General features: G+C 36.0%; 1 protein-coding gene across 3 annotated transcripts in view; it reads right to left on the bottom strand.

Annotated features, from left to right (window-relative positions):
• Positions 1–24,356, bottom strand: part of PRPF39 (pre-mRNA processing factor 39) — a 36,620-nt gene that overhangs the window by 1,591 nt on the left and 10,673 nt on the right. The window contains exons 2-14 of one of the 3 annotated variants that reach the window (XM_081132262.1): positions 23,248–23,591; positions 22,664–22,789; positions 22,406–22,474; positions 22,140–22,302; positions 21,892–22,010; positions 17,822–17,989; positions 7,865–8,030; positions 7,320–7,427; positions 5,124–5,288; positions 4,686–4,812; positions 4,058–4,326; positions 3,023–3,207; positions 101–175 (exon numbers count right to left, since the gene is read on the bottom strand). In XM_081132262.1, coding sequence (XP_080988388.1) covers positions 101–175; positions 3,023–3,207; positions 4,058–4,326; positions 4,686–4,812; positions 5,124–5,288; positions 7,320–7,427; positions 7,865–8,030; positions 17,822–17,989; positions 21,892–22,010; positions 22,140–22,226 — 1,469 coding nt within the window. In that variant the 5' untranslated portion in view covers positions 22,227–22,302; positions 22,406–22,474; positions 22,664–22,789; positions 23,248–23,591. The remainder of the gene's footprint in view (positions 1–100; positions 176–3,022; positions 3,208–4,057; positions 4,327–4,685; positions 4,813–5,123; positions 5,289–7,319; positions 7,428–7,864; positions 8,031–17,821; positions 17,990–21,891; positions 22,011–22,139; positions 22,303–22,405; positions 22,475–22,663; positions 22,790–23,247; positions 23,592–24,356) is intronic. The other 2 variants (XM_081132260.1, XM_081132261.1) reach the window with 2 other exon arrangements.

Here is a 24,356-nt window from a genome sequence, read left to right as displayed (position 1 = left end):
AGGTGAGGATAGAAAATACATATATATTTGTCTTTAAAGGCATTTACACAATGAAAAATGTCTTAAGCATCCGTTCCTGATTCAACAGATATGTACATACCCATTTTCTGCTTTCCTTTTCAAAGAGTCCTGTTCTTTTAGGAGTGTCTGATGTTCATCATAAGCATTCAGAAGCCTGAGAAGAAATTTTAAAAAATAAATCCATCAGAATATACAAAAACCAAGATGTTAAATTTTCAAAATTAAGTTATTTCTACTTAGGAAAACAAAGTATGTTACAATAAACAACATTTGATTTTTATTTTATTTTTTTAAAATAAGCCAGCAGGCAAATCTGTCCCCAGCTACCTTTTTTTATTTATTTGGGAAACCACTGCCCTGTACTTTCCTTCTCACCCTATGTGGTTCAAAGATACAGAGCTGGCTAATTATATTATACTCCTGACCAATGACTGGTTTACAGGTGAGAACATGACCCAAGCCAGGAGTTCCAGAATTTCTGATGAACTACTGGAAAAGTGTTTTCTGTACCACAGCTGGCTAAAGCTGATGGGATGCTTACCAAGAGCTACCTGTGTTTACCATTTCTAATACATGGGGAGAACCTGCCTTAGAATCTACAACTAAGACAAGGACCTTGATGATGTTTTTGCCCAATGCAACATGCGACCTGGCAATTCTACAATTTGTGTATTTTAGAATCTAATTTAACAATGCTACTGAAGATACCTGCCACCAGTTAGGATAAAGTATATTTAAAATTTGGCCATGTGATAAACTGAATTAGAACTAATACATAACTACAGTATATATTGGTTATTGATTAAAAAGATTAGTTTTAATAAAATTCTGATGTGACTTGTAAAATTGTTAATACCAGTAATCTCAGGTTGAATGTTTACTTATCAATCACTGTAAATGGATTAATTTCCTTAACGCCTTTAAGAACCTGTGAGTTAAGTGAGGAGAGGCTCAATCTCCTTGTGAAAAAATTTGAAAACAGGAATACATAAATCAGTAAGTGACAGAGCTAGGATTTAAGCCTACACCTGTCTGACTTCAACATTAATTCATATCAATTCATTATACTGCTACTTAAGTTTTTAAGTGGCTCATTTACTTTCCATATTATTCCTTTTTAAAAATTTCAACAACATACTACCTGATACTAAATACCCTCCTTAACTGTATTTGCAAGGGCCTAATTGGCATCTTTGTATTGAGCTTCCCATTTGTCTGCCTATTATTGCCAAATTAAAGTATCACTTAATCGCTATCAACTCTAATTGCTTCCTACTGTCGATTGTGAACTGCATGTTCTCTGAACTCAGACTAGCTTTCAAAGCACAGCACAACCATCATTTCTACTACTTCAGGAAACCCTCCCAACGAACATTATTTTAACTTGTTTTCACATTTTATCCTCTCAGCTTCTCAGTATCCAGTAAACCAAATGAAGCCCCACCTCCCCTATGAAGGGTGGGAAACCCATTCAGATCCTGAGCCTTGTTACATGCACTTAGTTTTTCCTCTGATCACCATACCATCCAACTAGACTGAAAGCTAGAACTACACATCCCATTGCTTTTTTTTTTTTAATCTTCACCAGAGGATACTTTTTCCACTGTTTTTCAGAGAGTGGAAGGGAGAGAGAGAGCGAGAAACATAAATGTGAGAGAGACATCGATTGGTTGCCTCCCACACGCACCCCCACCAGGGCCAGGGATCAAGCCTGCAGCTGAGGTACGTGGCTTTGGCCAGAATCGAACCCGGGACCCTTCTGTCGGGAGCTGCTGCTCTAACCGGCAGAACCGGCCAGTGCTCATTTCTTTTATATACTTCCTTCAGTGCAAAACAAAGAAATTAAATATACATGAGATGCTTAAGAGCACAGACTGTGCAGTAGGTTCTAAACCCAGCTGCACAATGTTAATAACTAATTCCAGCTGCATAATATAATAGCTAAGTGACCTTGGAAAAAATGCCTTTTGCTCTTTAAACCTCTTTTCATCCAAAGAATAACAGTACCTATACCCTTCATTAGACTCTTATGTATTTTACATTAGATAATTCTTATAAAACATTTCATTGAAGCCAAGCACATATATATACCATTGTATTAAAATGTAACTCACATTAAATGATTTTGTCTTTAACTAAAATTTTACTCAGCCATCAAGAATGTATTTACACACAATGTACTGACTGTACCACAGACACAATATATATGTTTTTTACTTAGCTAATAGCATAAATAAAACCAAATCTCAACATACAAAGTTGGAAGAAAAAAAAAGAATGCATGCAGACACATGTAAATACAGACACAAAAATCACTTATTTTATCAATAGCTATTTCAGTGAAAATCACTCTAAATTAGAGTAATAAGAGAAGGCACATGCCAAACAGGAACTGGGATATCTCCCTACTAGATTCATGTATGGGTGGAATCACAGCAACACTCTAATTTCTACTCTTCTATTTTGCAAATTTAAATCTTAAACTTGTGCTTTTCCCAAATCGCCTAGAGTGAACCCTTTTACCACCCTCAACTTTCAGCCTTTTACAATGCACGAAGATGAGGCCATTAGGTATCATCTGTAGAACCATGTCCATCCTCTTTTCCAATCTGAAATAAAATGACATTCCTATTCCAGATTAATCCTATCCACCTTTAGTGGCCTATCAACAAATGTTTCTGTGTTTCAAGGTTCAATCCTTGACCCATTTCCTTTTTCATGGGATTGCTGCCTCCTGCCTTCCCTCATCCACTCATTGTTTAAATTACCAAGCTAAAAATTTGAAAACCATTTGGAAGGAAATAAAAACCGTATGTCCTACTATTAAACACATAAATACATTTGCAAAACTGAATTTACCCCATATACCTGATGAAAAAGTAACATAGGCAAACATTTTAAATCTAACAATATATTAATTTATACTAATCATCAAATGCCCAACCAGAATTATCAATGCTCATTTACTATTCAAATAGATAATATATAATTAAGATCTTACTTATTAACATCTGAACCAAAATCTTCAAGAAATTCCACTTTTCTCTGAGAAAATGTAATTCTCATTTTAATAGGTAATGAACCATGTATAGCTTTGTCAAAACAATTTAGGATATTTTCTTCATTTTGTTTGAGGTCACCACTATATTCCATTTCAAGTAAATTGAGGTATAACTTTGTGTTCTCCTGTGTAAAAAGTAGTATCAATTAATAATATTTCTGAGATATTTTGATTAGACCACAGATATCTAAAATGCCCTGATTTTCATGTCTCAATTTGAAAAATTCAATATTGAAAATTGTGTGGTATTAAAATGTAACTCATGTTAAATGTTTTCAGCATTCATTGAAATGAGTAAAAACTAATTAGCACATTGATAGCACATCATCCTAGTATTTCCCAAACAATACATAAACTGTTCAATGCCAATAAGTTAAAGCCCTACATCATACCTTGAGTTTAATGTGTCTTGACCTACCATGACAAATATAAACTAAAACATAAAATAAAAACAATCTCTATACTTCCCAATAAATTAAATCTTTACAACTGTAGATAATCATCTTAAGCTGCAACTGGAAGCAAACTGTTATAAACCTGTGTCTTAAAACAGACCTGGAATCAGCAAAAAATAAAAAAATAAATGATTGCCTCCTATCAATTGATAAATAAAATACTTTGGAAAAGGAGAATAATCTCACTGCTACATTTCTTATAGCGTAGGCAACTGCCATGCTTTTGTTCTCCCTGGCCCTCTACTCTACTTAATAATCAGTAAATTTGCCATAAAATTTCTAAATGTGGAGAAAATAGAATTTCACAATGTCTGCTACCTTTTAATTGATAATTTAAAATTTTTTTAAAAGAATGGCAACATCAGTTTAGAGGGACTGTTGTCTTCATTTAGTAATTAAACATATTACATACAGACCAAATCTTTCATCATAGTTGCCAAAATGAAAATAAATAAAAAAACGACCAAAAAACAACCACTGGTTTTTTATGGAAGATAGTCCAAAAAACACAAATACATACTTTGTCTCTTTCAATTGCTTCCAAAAGCACCTTTTTTGATTTTGCAAAGTTTTTTTGTATTTTGAAAAGATGTCGGGCTAGTTTGATAGCATAGAACGATGACTCATTATTTGATTTGGCATTCTTAATGGCATCCTGAAGCAAATGTTCAGCTTCTTCCATATTTCCATGTCGTCGTTCTAAACTTACTCTTCTCAAACGAACCATTGCCAATCCTAGAACACATTCTTCAAATGTTCTCAAGATATTCCTGGCTTCATTAATATTACCTAGAAATAGTAATTAAATGTTTATGCTTTTGTTTGAACTTTTGAAATATCTTTTATGCCAGGTATTGCCAAGAAACAGCCCACAGGCTAAATCCAGCCCTCTGCCTGTTTTTAATTTTTTAAAAACAGAACATGCTCTTTTGCCTATGTATTGTCTATGGCTGCTTTTGGGCTACAATGGCAGAATTGTGAGGAAAGAGACCATACAGCCTACAAAGCCTAAAGTATTTACTATCTGGCCCTTTACAGAAAAACTTTACTGACCTCTACTTTATACTATCCCTCAAGATTCAATTCCTCTATCTTTATCCAGAAGTAATTAAAATCCCCCAAAATATCAACTGTTTCCTCATTCTTACCCTGCTGTTCCTCAAAAGCTGCCCATAGCATATGCACCATGGGTTTCTTTGGGAGATGAATAGTGCAAGCTCTGCTGAAGACATGCCTCACTCCTTCAATGCTATGGTTTTCCATGTACTTGGCATACTATACACAGAAACAGAGGAAATACTGAATAATTTACAGTTGAACAAGCCATTAAATATGTGACAACGATAAAATTCTATTTTTAAACCCATTCAGCACCTTTATTGAACCACTAGACTAGTTTCTGTAAGGAAGGACGAAGAGAGGCAACGAGGTTGGCATATGCAGCAGTCAAATCTGGTTGCAAGCAGACCATCTCCTAATGCAACAGATATAGTTATATGAACAACATTCAACAGAAGTACAAAAAAGGTTAGTCACTAGTCAATGTTTATAATATATTCAAGATTCAGAGTATATAATTTTCTTACCTTAATCCAAAACTCCTCATAGAGGGCACATGATATAACACATCTTTCAAAGAGCACTACAACTCGTTCATGAGTCCCATTTTCAATTTCAAATTCTAAGTATTCTTTCCAGTTTTTTAGTTGTGCCTTTTCCAATGGTTTCACATGAAAATAAGGTCTCTTAATCTGTAATAAAAGTGGCATGGCAATGAAAATAAACCAATACCAACACCAAAATATGTACACCAAAATTTTAATCACTGTATTTCACGATAAAAAAACATTTTGCATTAAAAGCCCTTAAATTCCTTAGGCTTTACAAATGGGAGAAACAGAATGTATTTTCCATTTATTCAGTTATTTTAACAGAACTACACAATTTTTTCATATTCAGGAAACCTTATTCTTTGTTGAGTATTTTTAAATTTAAAAATTACACCTTCAGAACAGAAAACAGATCAGTGGTTGCCTAGGGCAGGAGTGAAATGGGGGTTATTGTCTGAAAATGGGCCAACGGGATCTTTGGGAACAACAGAATAGTTCTATATCCTGATTTTTGTGGTGATTGCAATGCACAGACATTCGTCAAAAATCATTTTACTAACCAGTCTAACCACATACAGTTGGCCCTCCACATCTGAGGGTTTGCACCCATGGAGTTAACCAACCACAGATCAAAAGTATTAAAAAAAAAAAAGCCTACTCCTAGCCGGTTTGGCTCAGTGGTTAGAGAGTCAGCTTTTGGACTGAAAGGTCCTGGGTTCAATTCTGGCCAAGGGCACGTGCCTCAGTTGCAGGCTCAATCCCAGGCCCCAGTTGGGGTGTATGCAGGAGGCAACCAGTCGATGTCTCTCTCTCACATCAATGTTTCTCTTCCTCTGTTTCTCCCTCCCTTCCACTCCCTCTGAAAAAGCAATGGGGGGAAAAAGCCCAAAAAGTCCCAAAATGCAAAACTTGAATTTGCCACACTCCAAGCACTATGCTGAATCCACATGAATAAAGTGATGTGCAGGCATACCCTGCTGCACTCTACATGCAAATATAGATTATATGAAAATACTATGCCACTTTATATAAGAAACTTGAGCATCGAAGGATTTTGGTACCCACGGGGTCCTGGAACCAATCCTCTGAGGATATCGATAATGTACTATATGATTTCATTCATATAAAAGGCCAGAACAGGGAAATCTATAAAAACAAAAAGTAGATTAGTGGTACCTAAGGGCTGGGGCTGAGGTTGGGGGGTGTAAGTAAGGGAATAGAGGGGTGAGAGCTAAAGGGTAAAAAGGGTTTCTTTTTAAGGTGAAGAAAATGTTCTAAAATTGATTGTAATGCTCTGGCTGGCATGGCTCAGATGGTTGGTCCTGTACATGAAAGGGTCACGTTAAGGAGGCAACCGATAGATGTTTCTCTCTCACACTGATGTCTGTATCTGTCTCTCTCTTCTCTCAAATCAATCAAAGAAAAAAATTTTTAGTTGACTAGTGACAGTTGTAGCTATTTGGGACTGTATTATGAACTATTGAATTCTATACTTTAAATGGATTAATAAAGCTGTTAAAAAAACAGAAATAAAAAATTAGAATTGTGAAGAAAAAAACACAAAAACCTCATTTTATTGTACTCCTAAAACGGGTGCACTTTGTTGTATGTAAAATATAACTCAATAAAGTTGATTTTAAAATTGAACAACTGGCCCTGGCCAGTTGGCTAAGTTGCTTGGAGTGTCGTCCCATAAACCGAAAGATCACAGGTTCCATTCCCAGTCAGGGCACATAACCGAGTTGCAGGTTCAATCCCAAGTTGGGGTACGTACAGGAGGCAAGGGATGCACGTTTCTCTCTCACATTGATATTTCTCTCTGTCTCTCTCTCTCTCGCTCTCCTTCCCTCGCCCTTCCTCTCTTTCTAAAATGAATAAAAACATATCCTCAGGTGAGGATTAAAAAAAAAAAAATTTGAACAATTGTAAAACAGTATGGTTCACAGTAAAGAGGTATCTTACAATTCAAGTTAAGTCTGAATTCAGTAGGATTCTAAAATTGATCATGGAAAATGACAAAATTGATAATGGTAGCAACAAATGGAAAGAATGCCTTAAGTTATTACTTAAATAAGCAAAAATAAAGAAAAAGTAGCAGTATAGACATTATTTGAAACTGAAAAACACATTATCCTATCGCTATATTTTCAAAACAATTACAAAAGCACTTACACCTTCTTCAAATGTCCACCTTTTACTAACTTCATGTTCATTATAATTAAACATTTCTTGATGAATTTCAATGATTCTGTGCCTCATGTTTTCTATTTCAGTAATTAGCTTGGGGAGAAAAAGAAAAAAATTTAAAGTCACACAAGTCATACAATGAAATTTTAAAATATCACTGATTATCCACACAAACTTTAGTCTTAGAATACTGGTGGGTTTTAAACTGTTAATCAATGTTGTGCAAATACCATTAACACACTAAAATTTATAACAATTTTCTGACAAACCACTTTCTAATGTATTTTTTAAATATGGTTAGTACATCACAATGTAGGCAAAAATATTCCTTCTAAGCTATTTCCAGATGTCTCATAGTAAAATAAATTCTCTACTTACATCTCTTTTTAAACCATACCAGCTAAAGAATGCCCAGTTGCTTTAATCAGAAATCAACTTTATAAGAGCTACAAGTCATACCACACAAACAGTTAAGGAATATAAAGTCTAGTTTCTCATGCACTGAAGGATTTTTACATAAGTCTAATTACCTTTGCTGGGTCAGTTATGTCTTCAATTCCCGATGGCAGATCATCACCAGGAGGACCATCATCACCACTATGTCCATTTACAGAAGCTAATTCCCTTCGCAGCTGAATAAACTGTTCACCAGTTAGAAGATCTCTAGGCAAGTTATTCTGTACATGCTCTTTAAATCTAAAGGAAGACAATAAAAATACATGCTCTGTTAATTCCTACTACACCTTACTCTTTCAAAGGACCTCTGATTTAAAGAAAGAAACCAAAACAAAAAACCCTTTCTCTTTCCTATAGTAAAAACCTACTACTTGATAAAATGATCTACAGACGTCTTCATTTTCTTCCTGCCTTTGCAATGGAATAAAGAAGGCAGGGACAGGCATAAATTAAAATCCTACTTCTGTCCATTATTAGTTATTTCACTTAAGGAAAGTTTTTCCCTTCTCTAAATCTTGGTTTTTCTCATCTGTAAACTGGCACAATACCTACCTTGCAAAGGTACTCTAAAATTAAACACAGTTATACATATTTAAGTTATGAATGATCACTTGTAAATGATCAACAAATGTTTATATTTCCTTCCCCACCTGTCAATTACTCCTGAATCCATGTGCTTGTATCAAACACTCCAATGAAATTCCCCTAAAGTCATGAAGAACCTCTTATATGCAAAATTAAATGGACACTTGTTTCATAGTACAGCCTCCATCCTAATGATGTCTTCAGTACTTATGGCTGATAACCACACCTTCCTTTTAGAACCTTTTTCACCCTTGGCTCTGAGTTACCACTTCTTTGGCTTTCCTTCAAGTCTCTGACTGATCCTTGCTATCCTTTGAGGGTTCCCCCTTACTATCTGCCACTAAACGCTAAGTATTCCCAAGGATTCCAGTCTGCATTTTCTTATCTATTTTTATATATCTCTCTGGCCAATCTTATGAATAGTTTGAAATAATAAGCATACTATGACTCAAAACTATAACTCAAACCAAAACCTTTCTCCTAAATTCCACATTAGTATATCCAATTGCCAACATGCTACACAAAAAAAATATAACTTTAAGCAAAGAGTGTTTTGAAAAAGATATTATTTCATTTTATTCCCACACTAATTTATATATATACAACTTTTAATCAAAAACACCAATTTGAGGAGCTATATACCTATACTAACTCAATTTGGAAACATATACAAAAATATTTTAAGCTAAGTGTGTTATCTTCATCCACAGATCAACCACCTTGGTATTTCTAATCTTGATTAAAGGTACTGTCAACGCATCAGTTTCCCAATCTCTTCCACCTAATTTAATACTTAGATTCCACTGAATACCAGGTCCTACTGATTCTATCTTCTAAATACATCTTCATGCCTTGCTCACTTTTCACCTATATGAACATAACTGGTCTTCCAGCCTCTAGTCCCACAATTCTCATGCCCATCCCAATACTCCTCTCAAAACCATGATCAAAAAGTAAAAATGAGCTCTGGCTGGGTAGCTCAGTTGGTTAGAGCACTGTCCCCATATGCCAAGGTTGGGGGTTCAATCCCCAGTCAAGGCACATACAAAAAGCAATCAATGAATGCATAAATAAGTGGAACAGCAAATCAACATTTCTCTCTAAAATCAATAATTTTTTTTTAAAGTAAAAATGAAAACCAAAATAGTAAACATGATCAGAAACCCCTCCTGCCAAAATCATTTCAGGAGGTTTATCCTGCTGTAAAGCTAACATCCAGTTTCATTAGTTAAAATCTTTCATATTCTGACCCAGCCTTTGACCCAAACCAAACTCTTCAATGTAATTAGTAGAGATGGTTGTACATGTATCACATATTCCAACATTATGAATTTTTTCCCAAGTTACTAAAAATTGATTTAGGCTACTGACACCTGGATTTTCAGACTTTCACAAGTGCATGTAAAAGACACTGGAAACTAATATAAATTATGTAAAATCAACAGATACAAAACAACTTGACCCATTTCACCACGGGGAGGAAAAAATATAGATCATTATTTTTATTATATATTTATTTATTTTTAGAGGAAGGGATATATATATATATATAGAGAGAGAGAGAGAGAGACATCAATGCGACAAAACACCGATCAGTTGCCTTCCACAGGCACCCCAATTGGGGATTGAACCCACAACCTGGGAATGTGCTCTGACCTCACATCAATCTCTCTCTCTCTCTCTCTCTCTCCCTCTCTAAAAATCAATAAAAACATATACTCACGTGAGGATTAAAAAAGAAAAAAATGAATGGTTGAGTGTCTAATATACATTTAGCCCTATTCCTAGGTATTAAGAATAAAAAGAATTAGTAAGCTTCAGAAACTGACAAATGTGTAAAGGATACAGGAGACATAGTGTTATTAGTGCTAAGATAAATGTCAATAAATAGGTACAGTAGTGGCACAAATGACAGAAGATACTTTCTGTTTAGGTGAATTGAAAAGTTTCCCAGAGAAAATGTTAAGCTGTATGTGCATGGGAAAGACGAGTTCACCAAACAAATGGGAAGTGAAAAGGTATTATTACAGTCCTAGAAATATAAAACACCACCCTTTAGAAAATTATCAGTATATAGATATGTCTAGAGCTTAGGAACTACCAAATAAGTAGGCCTGGGAAGTTAGATAACATCACAAAGTCCTCATGCTAAGGAAGGTTATAAATTAGATATTTTCTTAAATGTTCAGTGTAAATCCAATACTGAAACCTACACAACAGAAATATTTCTACTGTAGAACTTAGAATACTTTTTTAAATGCATGTCTTATCCTATACTTCTGAGCAACTTGAGGCTTTATTTGTGCCTTTATTCCTATAACTTAAAAAGGCATATAATTTGTTATACAGCAAGCACTAAATAAATGACTATAAGTTGGAGGAGTATATTATGCAAAAGAAAACATTTCAGTGGTTCTCAGAGCAAACAGTCATGTGAATTTAATTTATTTAGATAAAGTATAAAATTTATTTACATAAACACTACTTGTGAGTTTGCTTTACACTGATAAGGAAAGTGGTTCTCAATATATTAAGTGAAAAAAAGCATATTAAATAGCAGTACGTATAATACTGTCAACTAATTTCTATTATAAGCATGTATGTATTTTAAAAAGCCTACTGGGAAATTCATAATTAAAAAAAAACAAAAACGAGATTTGGAAGAGACAATACAACAACTTTAGGGCCAAACTGTCTAGCTTACAATCAGCTTCCAACCACTTACTAGTAATTCTGTGACTTTGTGAGTATTTTATTCTTCTACTTCCATAAAGTGGAATACTACCAGTACCTATACCTCCCTGGCTTAATGTGAGGATTAAATGAGTCATAAGGCACCCAGAACAGAGTCTGGAATATAGCAAATGTTGTATAAGTGTTTCCTAGTCAAACAGTATATTTTTCTTACCAACAGTAGAGTTCTTATAATCATAGATTTGAGCTAAACTTTATGAAAAAGCACCCTTCTTGGCACTGCCAGGTAGCTCAGTTGGTTAGAATGTCATCCCGATGCACCAAGGTTGCAGGTTCAATCCCCAGTCAGGGCACATACAAGACTCAACCAATGAATGGATACATAAGTGAAACAGAAAATCGATGTTTCTCTCTCCCCCCTTCCCCATAATCAATAAATTTATTTTTAAAAATATATTTTTATTGATTTTAGAGAGAGAGGAAGGGAGAGGGAGAGACAGAGAAACATTGATGTGAGAGAAACATCAATCGGTTGTCTCCCGAACGCACCCTGACCAGGGATAAAACCCACAACCTGCTCTTCTACAGGAGACCTACACGCCACTGGCACCATGTCTCTAGGGATTTCTGAGAAGTTCCAGCACATTTTGCGGGTACTCAACACCAATATCAATGGGCAGCGGAGGAAAATAGCCTTTCCATCACTGCAGTTAAGAGTGTGGGGCGGCCCTGCTGGGAGTGGCTCAGCGATTGAGCATCAACGTAGGATTCAGGAGATCTCGGTTCGATTCCCGATCAGGGCACATGCTCGAGTTGTGGGCTCAACCTCCAGTCATGGGCATGCAGGAGGCAGCCAATCAATGACTCATCACTGATGTTTCTATCTCTCTCTCCCCCTCTCCCTTTCTCTCTCTGAAATCAACAAAGATACATTTAAAAATAAAAATGAAAAGAATATACAATGGAGTAAAGACAGACTATTCAATAAATGGTGTTGAGAACATTAAAAAAATACGTGCAAAAAAATAAAACTAGACTATCTTCTTACACCACATACAAGAATAAACTCAAAATAGATTAATGACTTAACCCTTTGCGGTCGTATTAAATTTGGACGTAGGTGTCGTACTGGTCGGAATTAATTTCCATTGAAAGAGCAGTGATACATAACATGCAAGATTTATGAACTGATACATGAATGAATAGAGTTAAGATTCGTACGGTTCCTTGCTGTGGTGGCTGAAAGCAGACATACGACCGCAAAGGGTTAAATTAAGACTCGGAACTGTTCTGGCCAGATGGGTAGAGCATTGTCCCGATATACAAAGATTGTGGGTTCAATCCTCAGTCAGGGCACATAAAAGAGCCAATGAGTGCAAATAAGTGGAACAACAAATTGATGTTTCTCTTTCTATATATATAAAATCAATTAAAAAAAAAGAAAGACTTGAAACCATAAAACACCTAGAAGAAAACACAGGCAGTAAAATCTCAAACAGTTCTCTTATTTTTTCTAATATATTTCCTTGGGCAAGGAACTAAAGAAAAAATAAACAAATGAGACTATGTAAAACTAAAATGTTATTACACAGCAAAGGAAACCATCAACAAAATGAAAAGACAGCCCTGGACAGTTTGCTCAATGGTTAGAGCATAAGCCTGCAGACTGAAGGGTCCCAGGTTTGATTCTGGCAAAGGGCACATACCCCGGTTACAGCTCAATCCCTGGCCCCAGTCAGGGCCCATGGGGGAGACAATCAATCGATGTGTCTCTCTAACATTGATATTTCTCTCTCTCTCTCTCTCTCTCCCTCTCTCTCTCTGTCTCTCTCTCCCCTTCTCCCTCCCTCCCTTCCACTTTCTCTGAAAAGCAATGGAAAAAGTATCCTCAGGTGAGGATTAAAAAAAAGACAAAAAACAAATTTTATTTAAGTGAAAAGACAACCCATTGAATGGGAGAACATATCTCCCAATGATAAATCTGATAAGGAGTTAATTTCCAAAATTTATAAAGAACTCATACAACTTCCTCCACCAAAAAACTACTAGATTTAATAAATCATTTGGCAAAGTAGCAGGATATAAAATTAACATCCAGAAATTGATGACATTTTTATACACCAATAATGAACTCTCAGAAAGAAAAACTAAAAAAACCATCCCATTTACCATTGCAACAAAAAAAAATAAGATACCTAGGAATAAACTTAACCAAGGAGGTAAAAGACCTTTACTTGGAAAGCTATAGGACATTGTAAAAACAAAGAGAGGAAGATACAAACAAATGGAAGCATAAACTATGTTCATGGATTAGACTTAGCATCACTGAAACGTCCATATGACCCAAAGCGACCTATATATTCAATACAATCCCTATTAAAATACCAACAGTATATTTCACAGAGCTGGAACAAGTATTCCAAAAATTTATATGGAACAGAAAAAGACCCTAAATAGCTGCAGCAATCTTGAGAAAGAAGAACAAAGTTGGAGGGATCACAATACTGGATATCAAGCTCTACTACAAAGCTATTATAATCAAAACAGCCTGGTACTGGGACAAGAATAGGTATATAGATCAATGGAACAAAACAGACACCCCAGAAATCAACTGAAACCATTACGGTCAATAAATAATTGACGAAGGAGGCAAGACCATACAAGAGAGTAAATACAGTCTCTTCAATAAATGGTGTTGGGCAACTGGACAGGTACATTCAAAAAAATGAAACTAGATCACCAATTTACACCATACACAAGAATAAACTCAAAATGGATAAAAGACTTAAACGTAAGTCACGAAACCATAAAAATCCTAAAAGAAAACAGGCAGTAAAATCTCAGACATCTCATGTAGCAGAATTTTCACTGATACATCACCTAGGGCAAGGGAAACAAAGGAGAAAATCTAAAAATGGGACTAGTTCAAAATAAAAAGCTTCTGCACAACAAAAGAAACCGTCATCAACATGAAAAGGGAACCCACTGTATGGGAGAACATACTGGCCAAAGAGGCCATCAAGAGTGCTAATGTTGATAAGGGTGTGAAAGAAACAATGATCACAAGCTATTGAAGAGGTAGAAAAACTAGCTGATCTGGATAAATGAAAAGCAGTTAGCTGGTGACAGCATTTCAGAGTCAGTGATAGATGCCAGCATGTGGCATCTTTGCTTCTTCATATATCACTGACTCTGAAAGACACCCCCGAAAGACACACCTGGAAGGAGTGCTGAAAGCGATTCCTTAAGGCCAGTAGGGGGTGGTTTGATAAATTTAAGAAAAGAAGTGTTTATTTACAGATTAAACAGTACATCAGACATGTATAGTATATAAGAAAGGTTAAAACGGAATCATCTGGGGATCTGGAACAGATTAATTCAATTTACATTATTTCTAATGGGGGAAAAATTATTCAGTTTTCAAAACAAACTGCTTCTCCAACAGCCTTCCAGAACGAATTAAGTTTGAGAACCAAGGTTCCACTGTACAATGAGGTGCCACTTCACACCTGCCAGAGTGGCTACTATCAATAAATCAACAAACAAGTGCTGGTGAGGATGGGAATGTGCACTGCTGGTGGGAATGCAGACTGCTGCAGCCACTATGGAAAACAGTGTGGAGTTTCCTCAAAGAATTAAAAATGGAACTGCCATTTGACCCAGTGATCCCACTTCTAGGAATATATCCTAAGAATCCCGAAACACCAATTAGAAAGAATCTATGCACCCCTATGTTAATAGCAGCACAATTTACAATAGCTGAGATCTGGAAACAGCCCAACTGCCCATCAGTTGATGAGTGGATAAAAAAAGCTGTGATATATTTACACAATGGAATACTGTGCAGTTGTAAAAAGAAAAATCTCTTACCCTTTGCGACAGCTTGGATGGACCTGGAGATTACTATGCTAAGTGAAATAAACCAGTCAAAGAAAGACAAATATCACACGATCTCACATATGTGTGGAATCTAATGAACAAAATAAACTGACAAACAAAATAGGTCCAGAGGCATGGATGCATGGAACAGACTAACAGATCTCAGAAGGGAGGGGTGTGGGGGGGGGTGCAGGAAGAGATTGACAGAACTTATATGCATATATGCATACCCTATTGACACAGACAATAGTGTGGTGAAGGCCTGGGGTTGGGCAGGGGCTGGGTGCAGGGAGGCAAGGGGGGGGAATGGGGGACATCCGTAATACTTTCAACAATATTATAGAAGAGAGGAAGGGAGGGACTCATACAACTCAACACCAAAAACACAAACAATCCAATTAAAAATGCGCAAAGGACCTGAATAGACACTTCTTCAAAGAGGACATAAAGAAGGCCTATAGACCGGTGTGACTCAGTTAGCTGAGCATCCTCCTGTGCACCAGAAGGTTGCCAGTACAATTCCAGGTCAGGGCACATGCCCAGATTGCAGGTTCAGGGTGTATACAGGAGGCAACCAATTGATGTTTCTCTCTCACATTGATGTTTCTATCTCCCCCCTCCCATCATCCCTCTAAAATCGTTAAAACATAATTCTTTTTAAAAAGATGACCCATAGACATATAAAAAGATGCTCGACATCAGTAATCAGACAAATGCAAATTAAAACCACAATGACATGTACCTCACTCCTGTCATAATGGCTATCATCAATAAATCAACAAACAAGTGTTGGTGAGGACGTGAAGAAAAGGGAACCCTAGTGCACTGCTGGTAGGAATGCAGACTGGCTCAGCCACTGTGGAAAACAGTATGGCGGTTCCTCAAAAAGTTAAAAATGAAACTGTCTTATGACCTAGCGATTCCACTTCTGGGTAGAAATCTAAAGAAACCCAAAACACTAATTCAAAAGAATATATGCATCCCTATGGTCACTGCAGCATTATTTCTAATAGCTAAGATATAGAAGCAACCCAAGTGCCCATTCATAGACAAGTGGATAAAGAAGCTGTGGCATACAATGAAATATTATTCGACCATAAAAAGAAAATATTACTCTTACCATTTGCAACAGCATGGATGGACCTAGAAGGTATTATGCTCAGTGAAAAAGTCAATTAGAGAAAAAGACAAATACCATATGATTTCACTTATATGGGGAATCTAAGGAACAATATAAACAAACAAACAAAACATAAACAGACTCACAGATACAGAGAACAGACTGATGGTTGCCAGAGGGGAGGGGCTTAGAAAACTGGGAGAGAAAGGTAAAGGGATGAGAAGTATAGATTGGTAGTTACAAAAGAGTCATGGAGGTGTAAAGTACAGCACAGCAAATATAGTCAATAATATTGTAATAATTATGTATGGAGTCAGGTGGGTAGTGGAAATATAGGGGGGAATACTTTGTAAAGTATATGATTGTCTAATCACTATACTGTACACCTAAAACTAATACATAATAATATTGAATGGAAAGCGTAATTTTTAAAAAAAAAAGTTTAAAAAAATAATAACCTTTAATAAATAAAAAATTTAAAAATAAAGCTTTTATATTTATTCATTCAACAAATATTCACCAAGCATTTCCATATGCCAAGCCTTGTGTTAATAATGTTTTCCAGTAAGTGTCTTCCTTTGTCATTAAACCCTAGAAACCTGCCGACCTCCACCTGTTCCATAAGAAACCGAGAAAGTATATTCAGATCTATTTGCTGCCTTTATCTAACCTGGGTCTACATAACTTCTGTTTTAGCAAAATGATCCACAGTATTTTTCATACACTTCGTAAAGTCTTCTACATTTTTAGTGAAGAAAAATTTAGAAAAACACTTATTTAAAAAGTACCTCAGGCCCTAGCCGGTTTTGTTCAGTGGTTAGAGCATTGGCCCGTGGACTGAAGGGTCTCGGGTTCGACTGCGGTCAAGGGCACGTACCTTGGTCACAGGCTCAATCCCCGGCCCAGACTGGGGCATGTTCAGGAGGCAACCAATCAACGTCTCTCTCTCACATCGATGTTTCTTGCTCTCTTTCTCTCTCCCCCCCTTCGACTCTCTTTGAAAAGCAATGGAAAAAGTATACTTGGGTGAGGATTAACAAAAAAAATTTAAAATCCCAATTCTAAAAAGAAAAAATACCTCAGTTTACAGGCTCTAACATAATACATAATATTACTTATAAAAAAGCAAATATTTCTCAACAGTCATAATACTTTCTTGTTCAGAAAGACTTTCTGAGTCCATATCAGTGGGATACTCTGAGTAAAGCAGAACATAGAATATACACAATACACAGAATTAGTTGTTTTAACACTTCTAATTAAAATGAAATGATACCAATCATAATGGAAAATCATAGTAGAAAATTAAAATGAAATGATTTTGATTGTTTGAATATAGACAGGGCTTACTACATAAAATACATACTTCACTATTTTGGATCTAAGGTGTTACATGAGTCACAAGAATATACCTTTAGAAAATTATTACATTTTAAATAAGCATCTATTATGTGCCATGTACAGTGTTAATTTAGTACTGTAATAGTAATTAAACTTAGATGCTATTTTCTCTTTCCTTCACTACTCTGAAATACCTCAGAGAAGACAGGAACACTGTTGTTTCCTCATCTATAAAATGAATAAGGAGAACCTTCTTCTAAAAACAGTAACATTCCTAAGCATTTCATAAGTGTAAAATACCTAAATTTAAAAGTGTATAAAGTGTGATTATTGAGCAAGAAAATATATTCCTAAATATTAGGAATTACCTGAGTAATCAAAGATATTTTAACGATCTGATTTTTCCACCTACCTCTGAAAATGATGACTATACAGCTGTGTTGGAATACCAAGAATACGATCATATATAGCCGTAACTTCTCTCAGGTTTCCCTGTTCATTCTCCCAATTTATATACATTTCCCACAGTCTGTCGGATCGGAAATCTGTTCCTGCAGCTAGAACAGCGTGCTCAAAAGTTCTGAAAAATTAAATTACCTTTAAATTACCTTTCCAAGATAAATACACTTTTAAAATATTATGTCTATACACTGCAATATATACAAATATCAAATCATTAAGTTGTACACCTCAAACTGCTATACAGTAGTTATCCCTTATCTGCAGGGGATTATATCCAAGGCCCCCGTTAGATGCCCAAAACCACAGAAAATACCAAACCCTATCTATATGGTTTTTTCCTATACATACATACCTCTGAAGGATATTAAGAAAAACAAAACATCTATATGATAAAAAGACACACTAAACAAATTAAAAGGTGGACCAAAACTGCAGGAAATGGGTTTAATATACACAGATAAAGGAGTAAGAGAATGTGCATATGCATACATATATATGGTTATGTGTGAGGGGGGTTTTTGTGTTGTTTTTTTTTTAAATATATCTTTATTGATTTCAGAGAGAGGAGAGGAGAGGGAGAGAGAAATAGAAACATCAATGATGGGAGAGTCATTGATCAAGCTCGCAACCCGGGCATGTGCCCTGACCGGGAATCGAACCCTGATCACCTGGATCCTAGGTCGACGCTCAACCACTGAGCCACGCCCGGCCGGGCTGTGTAAGGTTTTCAAGAGAGTAAAATACATGTTTCTGCCCCTGCAGAAACCCAAAATGATCCAGGAAATCAATACACCATACACTAAGAATGTGTAGGGAGCTGGGAGAGGAAAGATAATAAAAAGGTAATGAACTAAAGACAGAATGCTTAGAAGGATCTGATTAATGAATGGTAAGAAACAAGAAACTTTAAATCTCGTTTCCTGCCCAGCTATGGGAATTCAAAAACCAGGTATACATTCCCCCGGAAATTCACGTTATCCTTCAATGAAGAAACTGCTTGGCACAGGAATAAGATATAAGGACACAACCCAGTGTAGCTAAGTGGTTAGAGTGTCAGCTGTGCACCAAAGGGTCACAGGTTCGATTCCCGGTGAAGGGCACAGACCTGGGTTGCAGGTTCAATCCCTAGACCCAGTCAGGACATGTGTGAGAGGCAACCAATCAATGTATCTTTCTCACATCAATGTCTATCTCTCTCCCTCTCTCTCTTCCCCTCCCTTCCTCCCACTCTCTAAAAATCAATGGAAAAAATATCTTCATGTGAGGATTAACAACAACAAAAAAAAAGATATAAAGATAACAACACTAGGAGTCCAACAAAAACTGAGTAGCCATCTAATCATTTTACTGTAAAGCCCTTCAGGCCAGCTAATAATGGACCCCAATACAAAATACACAGAGCTTCCATTCAGTTTATTAATATCTAACCTTTAACATAAGAAATCCAGAAATCAGACATGTCAGAGATAAAAACAAACAAAAAAAACTTCAGAGGAAAACTTCAACTATCCTCAATACCCTCAAAGAAATAATAAAAAGATATGCAACCATATAACAATAGGAGGATATGAGAAAAGGAACAAAAAACAAGAAAGATTTTTGGACATTAAAAATAGAAAAATTTAAGGGAAGAAAATCATCAAGATAAGAATATACACAATAATAACATATCTAAGAATAGAAGGATGTGCCCTGGCTGGATAGCTCAGGTGGTTAGAGTCATCCTGATACGCCAAGGTTGCAGGTTCGATTCCCGTTCAGGGTACATACAACAATCAACCAATGAATACATAAATAAGTGGAACAACAAACTGATCTCTCTCTCAAATCAATAATATTTTTAAAAAAAAGAATAGAAAGATGTAAGTATCCCAGATTGAAAAGGCCCACTAAGTAATAAGCACAAAGAATTAGAACAAAGAAAACCCATACCAAGGCAAATCATTAGAAAACTGCATCAAATCAAAGATAAAAAGAACATTTTAAAAGCTTCCATGAAGAAAAACCTGTCATATAAAGAGCATCTATAAGAATGGTATCATGCCCAGCCGTCATGGCTCAGTGGTTGAGCTCAACCTATGAAACAGGAGATCACAGTTTGATTCCCCGTCAGGGCATATGCCCAGGTTACGGCTCCATCTCCAGTAGGGGGCGTGCAGGAGGCAGCTGATCAATGACTCCCTCATCATTGATGTTTCTATCTCTCTCTCCCTTCCTTTCTATAAAATCAATAAACATATTTTACAAAATTAAAAAACAAAAAACAAAAACAGAATGGTATCATACTTCTCACTAGCAACACCAGAAGCTGTAAGTGAATCAAGAGATGCCTTCAAAGCTCTAAGGAAAAATTACTTTCAACTCTACTCCCACTGGACCATTAACTTGGGTGTTTCAGACATATGAAGTCTTCATTTCTTTTTTTTTTTTTAATCCCAAGCATCCTTTAACAAGTAATAAAATGCACTTCTCTAAAAGGTCAGCATGAACCAAGAAAGAGTGGGATCTAATAAATGCCAGAAACCCAGGAATGAGGTAAAGACATATTCTAGAATCATGATGATAAAGAAATCCCAAAGTAACATCTGTATGGTAGAAATAGAACAGAACAACCAGACCAGCTTACAGAAGAGAAGGTTCCAGGAGGAATAGCTCCAAGAGAGAAAGGAAAAAATGGAATTTACAGATTTCAGATTCCCTTTTATAATTTTCATACTAAGTAGAACAATTTTAACGCCAAAAAAATAACTTACATAGCATTTGTACATTATGTAAAGTAGTATTTAATATTTACTGAAAGTAGCTGTTGGAGGGGGTGAAAATTTTTAAATGTTCAAAGAAAACCAAGTAAGTGGAATAAAAGGGGAGGGGGAGAAAGTAGTAATTAAATCTAAGAGGAAAAAAAAAAAAGACTATGAAACCTATCCACTTGAAAGATGAGGTTTTGAAGAAACATTTGGTAAAAGTTAGCTGTGTGTTTGTTCCCTTTGACAGAGTTCCATTTCTAGCATGCTCTATATCGGGGTGGGAAATGTTCAGCCCGAGGACCATCTAGGGCGTAGACAGCCCAGGAAATCATTTGGTCTGGCCCTGCCAAGGCCTCACCAAAGAGAAGCAGTTCCAGTCATCACATTAGGGGTGAGTTAATTAAATGTTTGACCAAATACAGCAGGCTAATTTTTAAGTTGATAATTTTGTATGGCCCAAGAATGATGTTATAAATATCCAAATGGCCCTTGGCAGAAAAAAGGTTCCCTACCCCTGAGTCTACATAAATACTGACCTGTACAGAGACATTCACTGAACCACTGATTATTTCCTACAAATAAGAATTTGGTCAAATAAAATATAGTACCTTCATACTGTAAAATACTTTGCAACGGTTAAAAAATTATGGCAGCCCTGGCCAGTGTTGCTCAGTGGTGGAGTGTCAGCCTGCTCACCAAAGGGTCTGGGATTCAGATTCCCAGTCAAGGGCCCATACCTGAGTTGCAGGTTCGTTCCCCTGCCACAGTCGAGGTGTGTGAGTGAGGCAACCAATAGATGTCTCTCTCTCACATCAATGTCTCTCTCTTTCTCTCTTTCCTCCTCCCTCCTTCCCTTCCCCTCTCTCTAAAAGTCAATGGAAAAATTATCACGGGTGAGGATTAATAACAACAAAAATTACGATAAAGATTCCAAAACATTCTGTTAGAAAAAAAGAAATTAAAGGATAACATGTACACACATGCATGTACATCTGTGTATCTGAAAGAACACACACCAAGACATTAACTAAGAGGGGAGTGGAATTGGGGACATAAGGAAGGGGGGAGTAAAATGGAGGGGGAATTTATTATCTGCTTTTTTATATAATCATGCCTACGTTTATTACATGTATTATTCTCTTTAAATAGAGAAATTATATGGAAGTTAAACTTTCAGTTTAGCATTCTCGAATAGTTCTATTACCAACATAAGAATACTTGATTTATAATTTATATCTTTGAACACATTTGATTGTATCAGAGTTTCACATACCCTCTTATTGTACTGTTTGTCTCAGAATCCCCAGGGTCCAATGTTTCTTTTAAGAAGTTTACATAATGTATCCAAAGGTCAACACTAAGAGGTATTGCCTGAAGTCCCCTTCGATACACCTAAGAAGAAAACAACAAAACTGTACTTCAAATATTTAATTATTTCTTAACAGAGAGGTAACACTGTGTTATCCGGTGAACCTTAGAAATACTAATTACTGGAATTTTGTTTAAATAATCTACCATTACCATTTGGGTGGAGGTTGGATAGAACATGGCAATGTTCTGATCCCCACGTGCAGAGTCTTGATCTTCAAAGCGCAGCAGTCCCTGCATTCTGACCGGGTTGTGTGGGCAGGCTTTGGGTTACAGACCATAGGGCACAGACCCATTAGAGCACCAATGACAGCGTCTGACCAAAAATGCAATAAGACGTAGCAAATGTGACTAGCAAACCAACTATATTGTTTGGAAAATGAGAAATAAATGTAAGTGAGAGAAAAGCCCTGCCCTACTTGTTAAGCTGCAGTGTAATACAGAGGCTTGCACTGCAAAGCTTGACAAACTGTAGAGGTTTAACGCACCTGCCAACAAAGAGAGAAAATATTAGCTACAAATGCCACAAGAGTGACAAATGCAAATAAAATACCCTATAAAATTGTTTGACCACAAATCGTAGGTACTGCCAGCCAAAAAAAAAAAAAAAAAGTCTCTGTTTTGTTATTTGGCTTACAGTACCTAATGGAAATCATTTTATTCAGTGATGTACGCACCTCATCTGATTGTTTAATGTTGTCATGCCGCTTTTCAAGGTCTGCATACTTTTTCCAGTAACCATAGCAATACGGATAGTGTATGAAAAATTTGTCAAATGCTTTTCTGGCAGCCATCAAGTGATTCTGATGAAAATAAAATGAGGTATTTAAATATCTTGAAAGTTTTTGTCATAAAAATCTTTATTATTCCTTTCAAATGTATTATCTCAAATAAAATAAATGGAAGGTATAATAACCATACACACAGCTGTACTTTTCCCTACAACTGCAATCTTATCCTTTGAAATAGAGGAAATAATTCTGTCAAACTACAAGGTAACTTTTATTCACAGATTTTATACACAGAAACACACACACAGCATTTATTACAAATGTTAGACTTTGACTCTACTAATACTGACTTTCCATAAAGTACAAATGCTATAAAAACGTTTTTAAAGCTAAAAAACGTATATATCCAATGTTATTCAACTTAATCTGAAAGTTATAAAAAGGCAACTTTAACTCCAAAACAATAAGGCCCAGTCTAATAATGACTTGATTTAATCTGTCCCTTTAGTCCCATTTAAAAAGTTACTAACCTCCTGTTCTACATACTGAAGCAAATATACCCAGCCTGTAAAATCCTGAGGATTATTTTCTACAGTTTTCCAAAATTTTTCATATTCTGGAGGGAAATTTGCTTCTGTTTCTGTCACTGGAAGGTCCACAGCATTTGCTATTTCATTTTCTTCTGTAGTTACATTCACATTAGGAGATCCATCAGGTGACTGTTCCATTTCCGTAACATTCATAATTTCAGTACTGAAATCAGCTGACTGTTCCACCACTACCTCTGAACTGTTGCCTGTGCTGCCATTACTAGAATTTTGGTACTCATCCATGTGAGAATTTTGCATAGTTGTTTTTGTCTTCAGTTAATGACCTGTAGAAACAAAAATAAAGAGAAATATCTTCCAAATGTTTATATGGCATAATCAAAACAACCCTTTTAAAAAAAAAAAAAAAAAAAGATTTTTAGAGATGGGAGAGGGAGAAAGAAACATCAATGTAAGAGAGAAACATCAATCAGCTGCCTCCTGCATGCCCCCTCCCAGGGCATGTGCCCCAACCAGCTGAGCAACACCAGCCAGAAAAAAAATCTTTAAAAAAAATAAAAAACACAAAATAAAACAAGCTTTCTTGCCTAGCCAGCGTGGCTCAGCAGTTGAGCACCAATCTATGAGCCAGGAGGTCATGGTTCAATTCCCAGTCAGGGCACATGCCTGAGTTGGGAGCTTAATCTCCAGTAGGGGACATGCAGGAGGCAGCCAATCAATGACTCTCATCATTGATGTTTCTATCTCTATCTCTCTCCCTCTCCCTTCCTCTCTCTGAAATCAATAAAGACATATTTAAAACAAAAAATAAAAAACAAGGTCTTATTAGCTATTAAAGAAATACATGGATTTGATTCTTAATCTCTCCTAAAACTCATAATTAGGTTTATTAGTTTTTATATTATAAATGAAATTCTGTAACATATAAATTTTCCAAAAATCTACCATTTTATTGATGGGTATTTGAGTAAAAACTAAATAACTAAGAACGTAGGTCCTTCATCCATAAAACAAGCGAGGATTAGGCCTGCTCCCTAAAGAAGCAATCATATCTGAATTCAATGCTTCTTAGCTAGCTAAAATTCTAAATT

The sequence above is a fragment of the Miniopterus schreibersii genome, assembly GCF_964146895.1.
Source record: "Miniopterus schreibersii genome assembly, chromosome: 1".
In the NCBI taxonomy this organism is placed as follows: Eukaryota; Metazoa; Chordata; class Mammalia; order Chiroptera; family Miniopteridae; genus Miniopterus; species Miniopterus schreibersii.
Note: the sequence above shows the minus strand (reverse complement) of the source record. Positions and strands in the feature narration are given on the sequence as shown.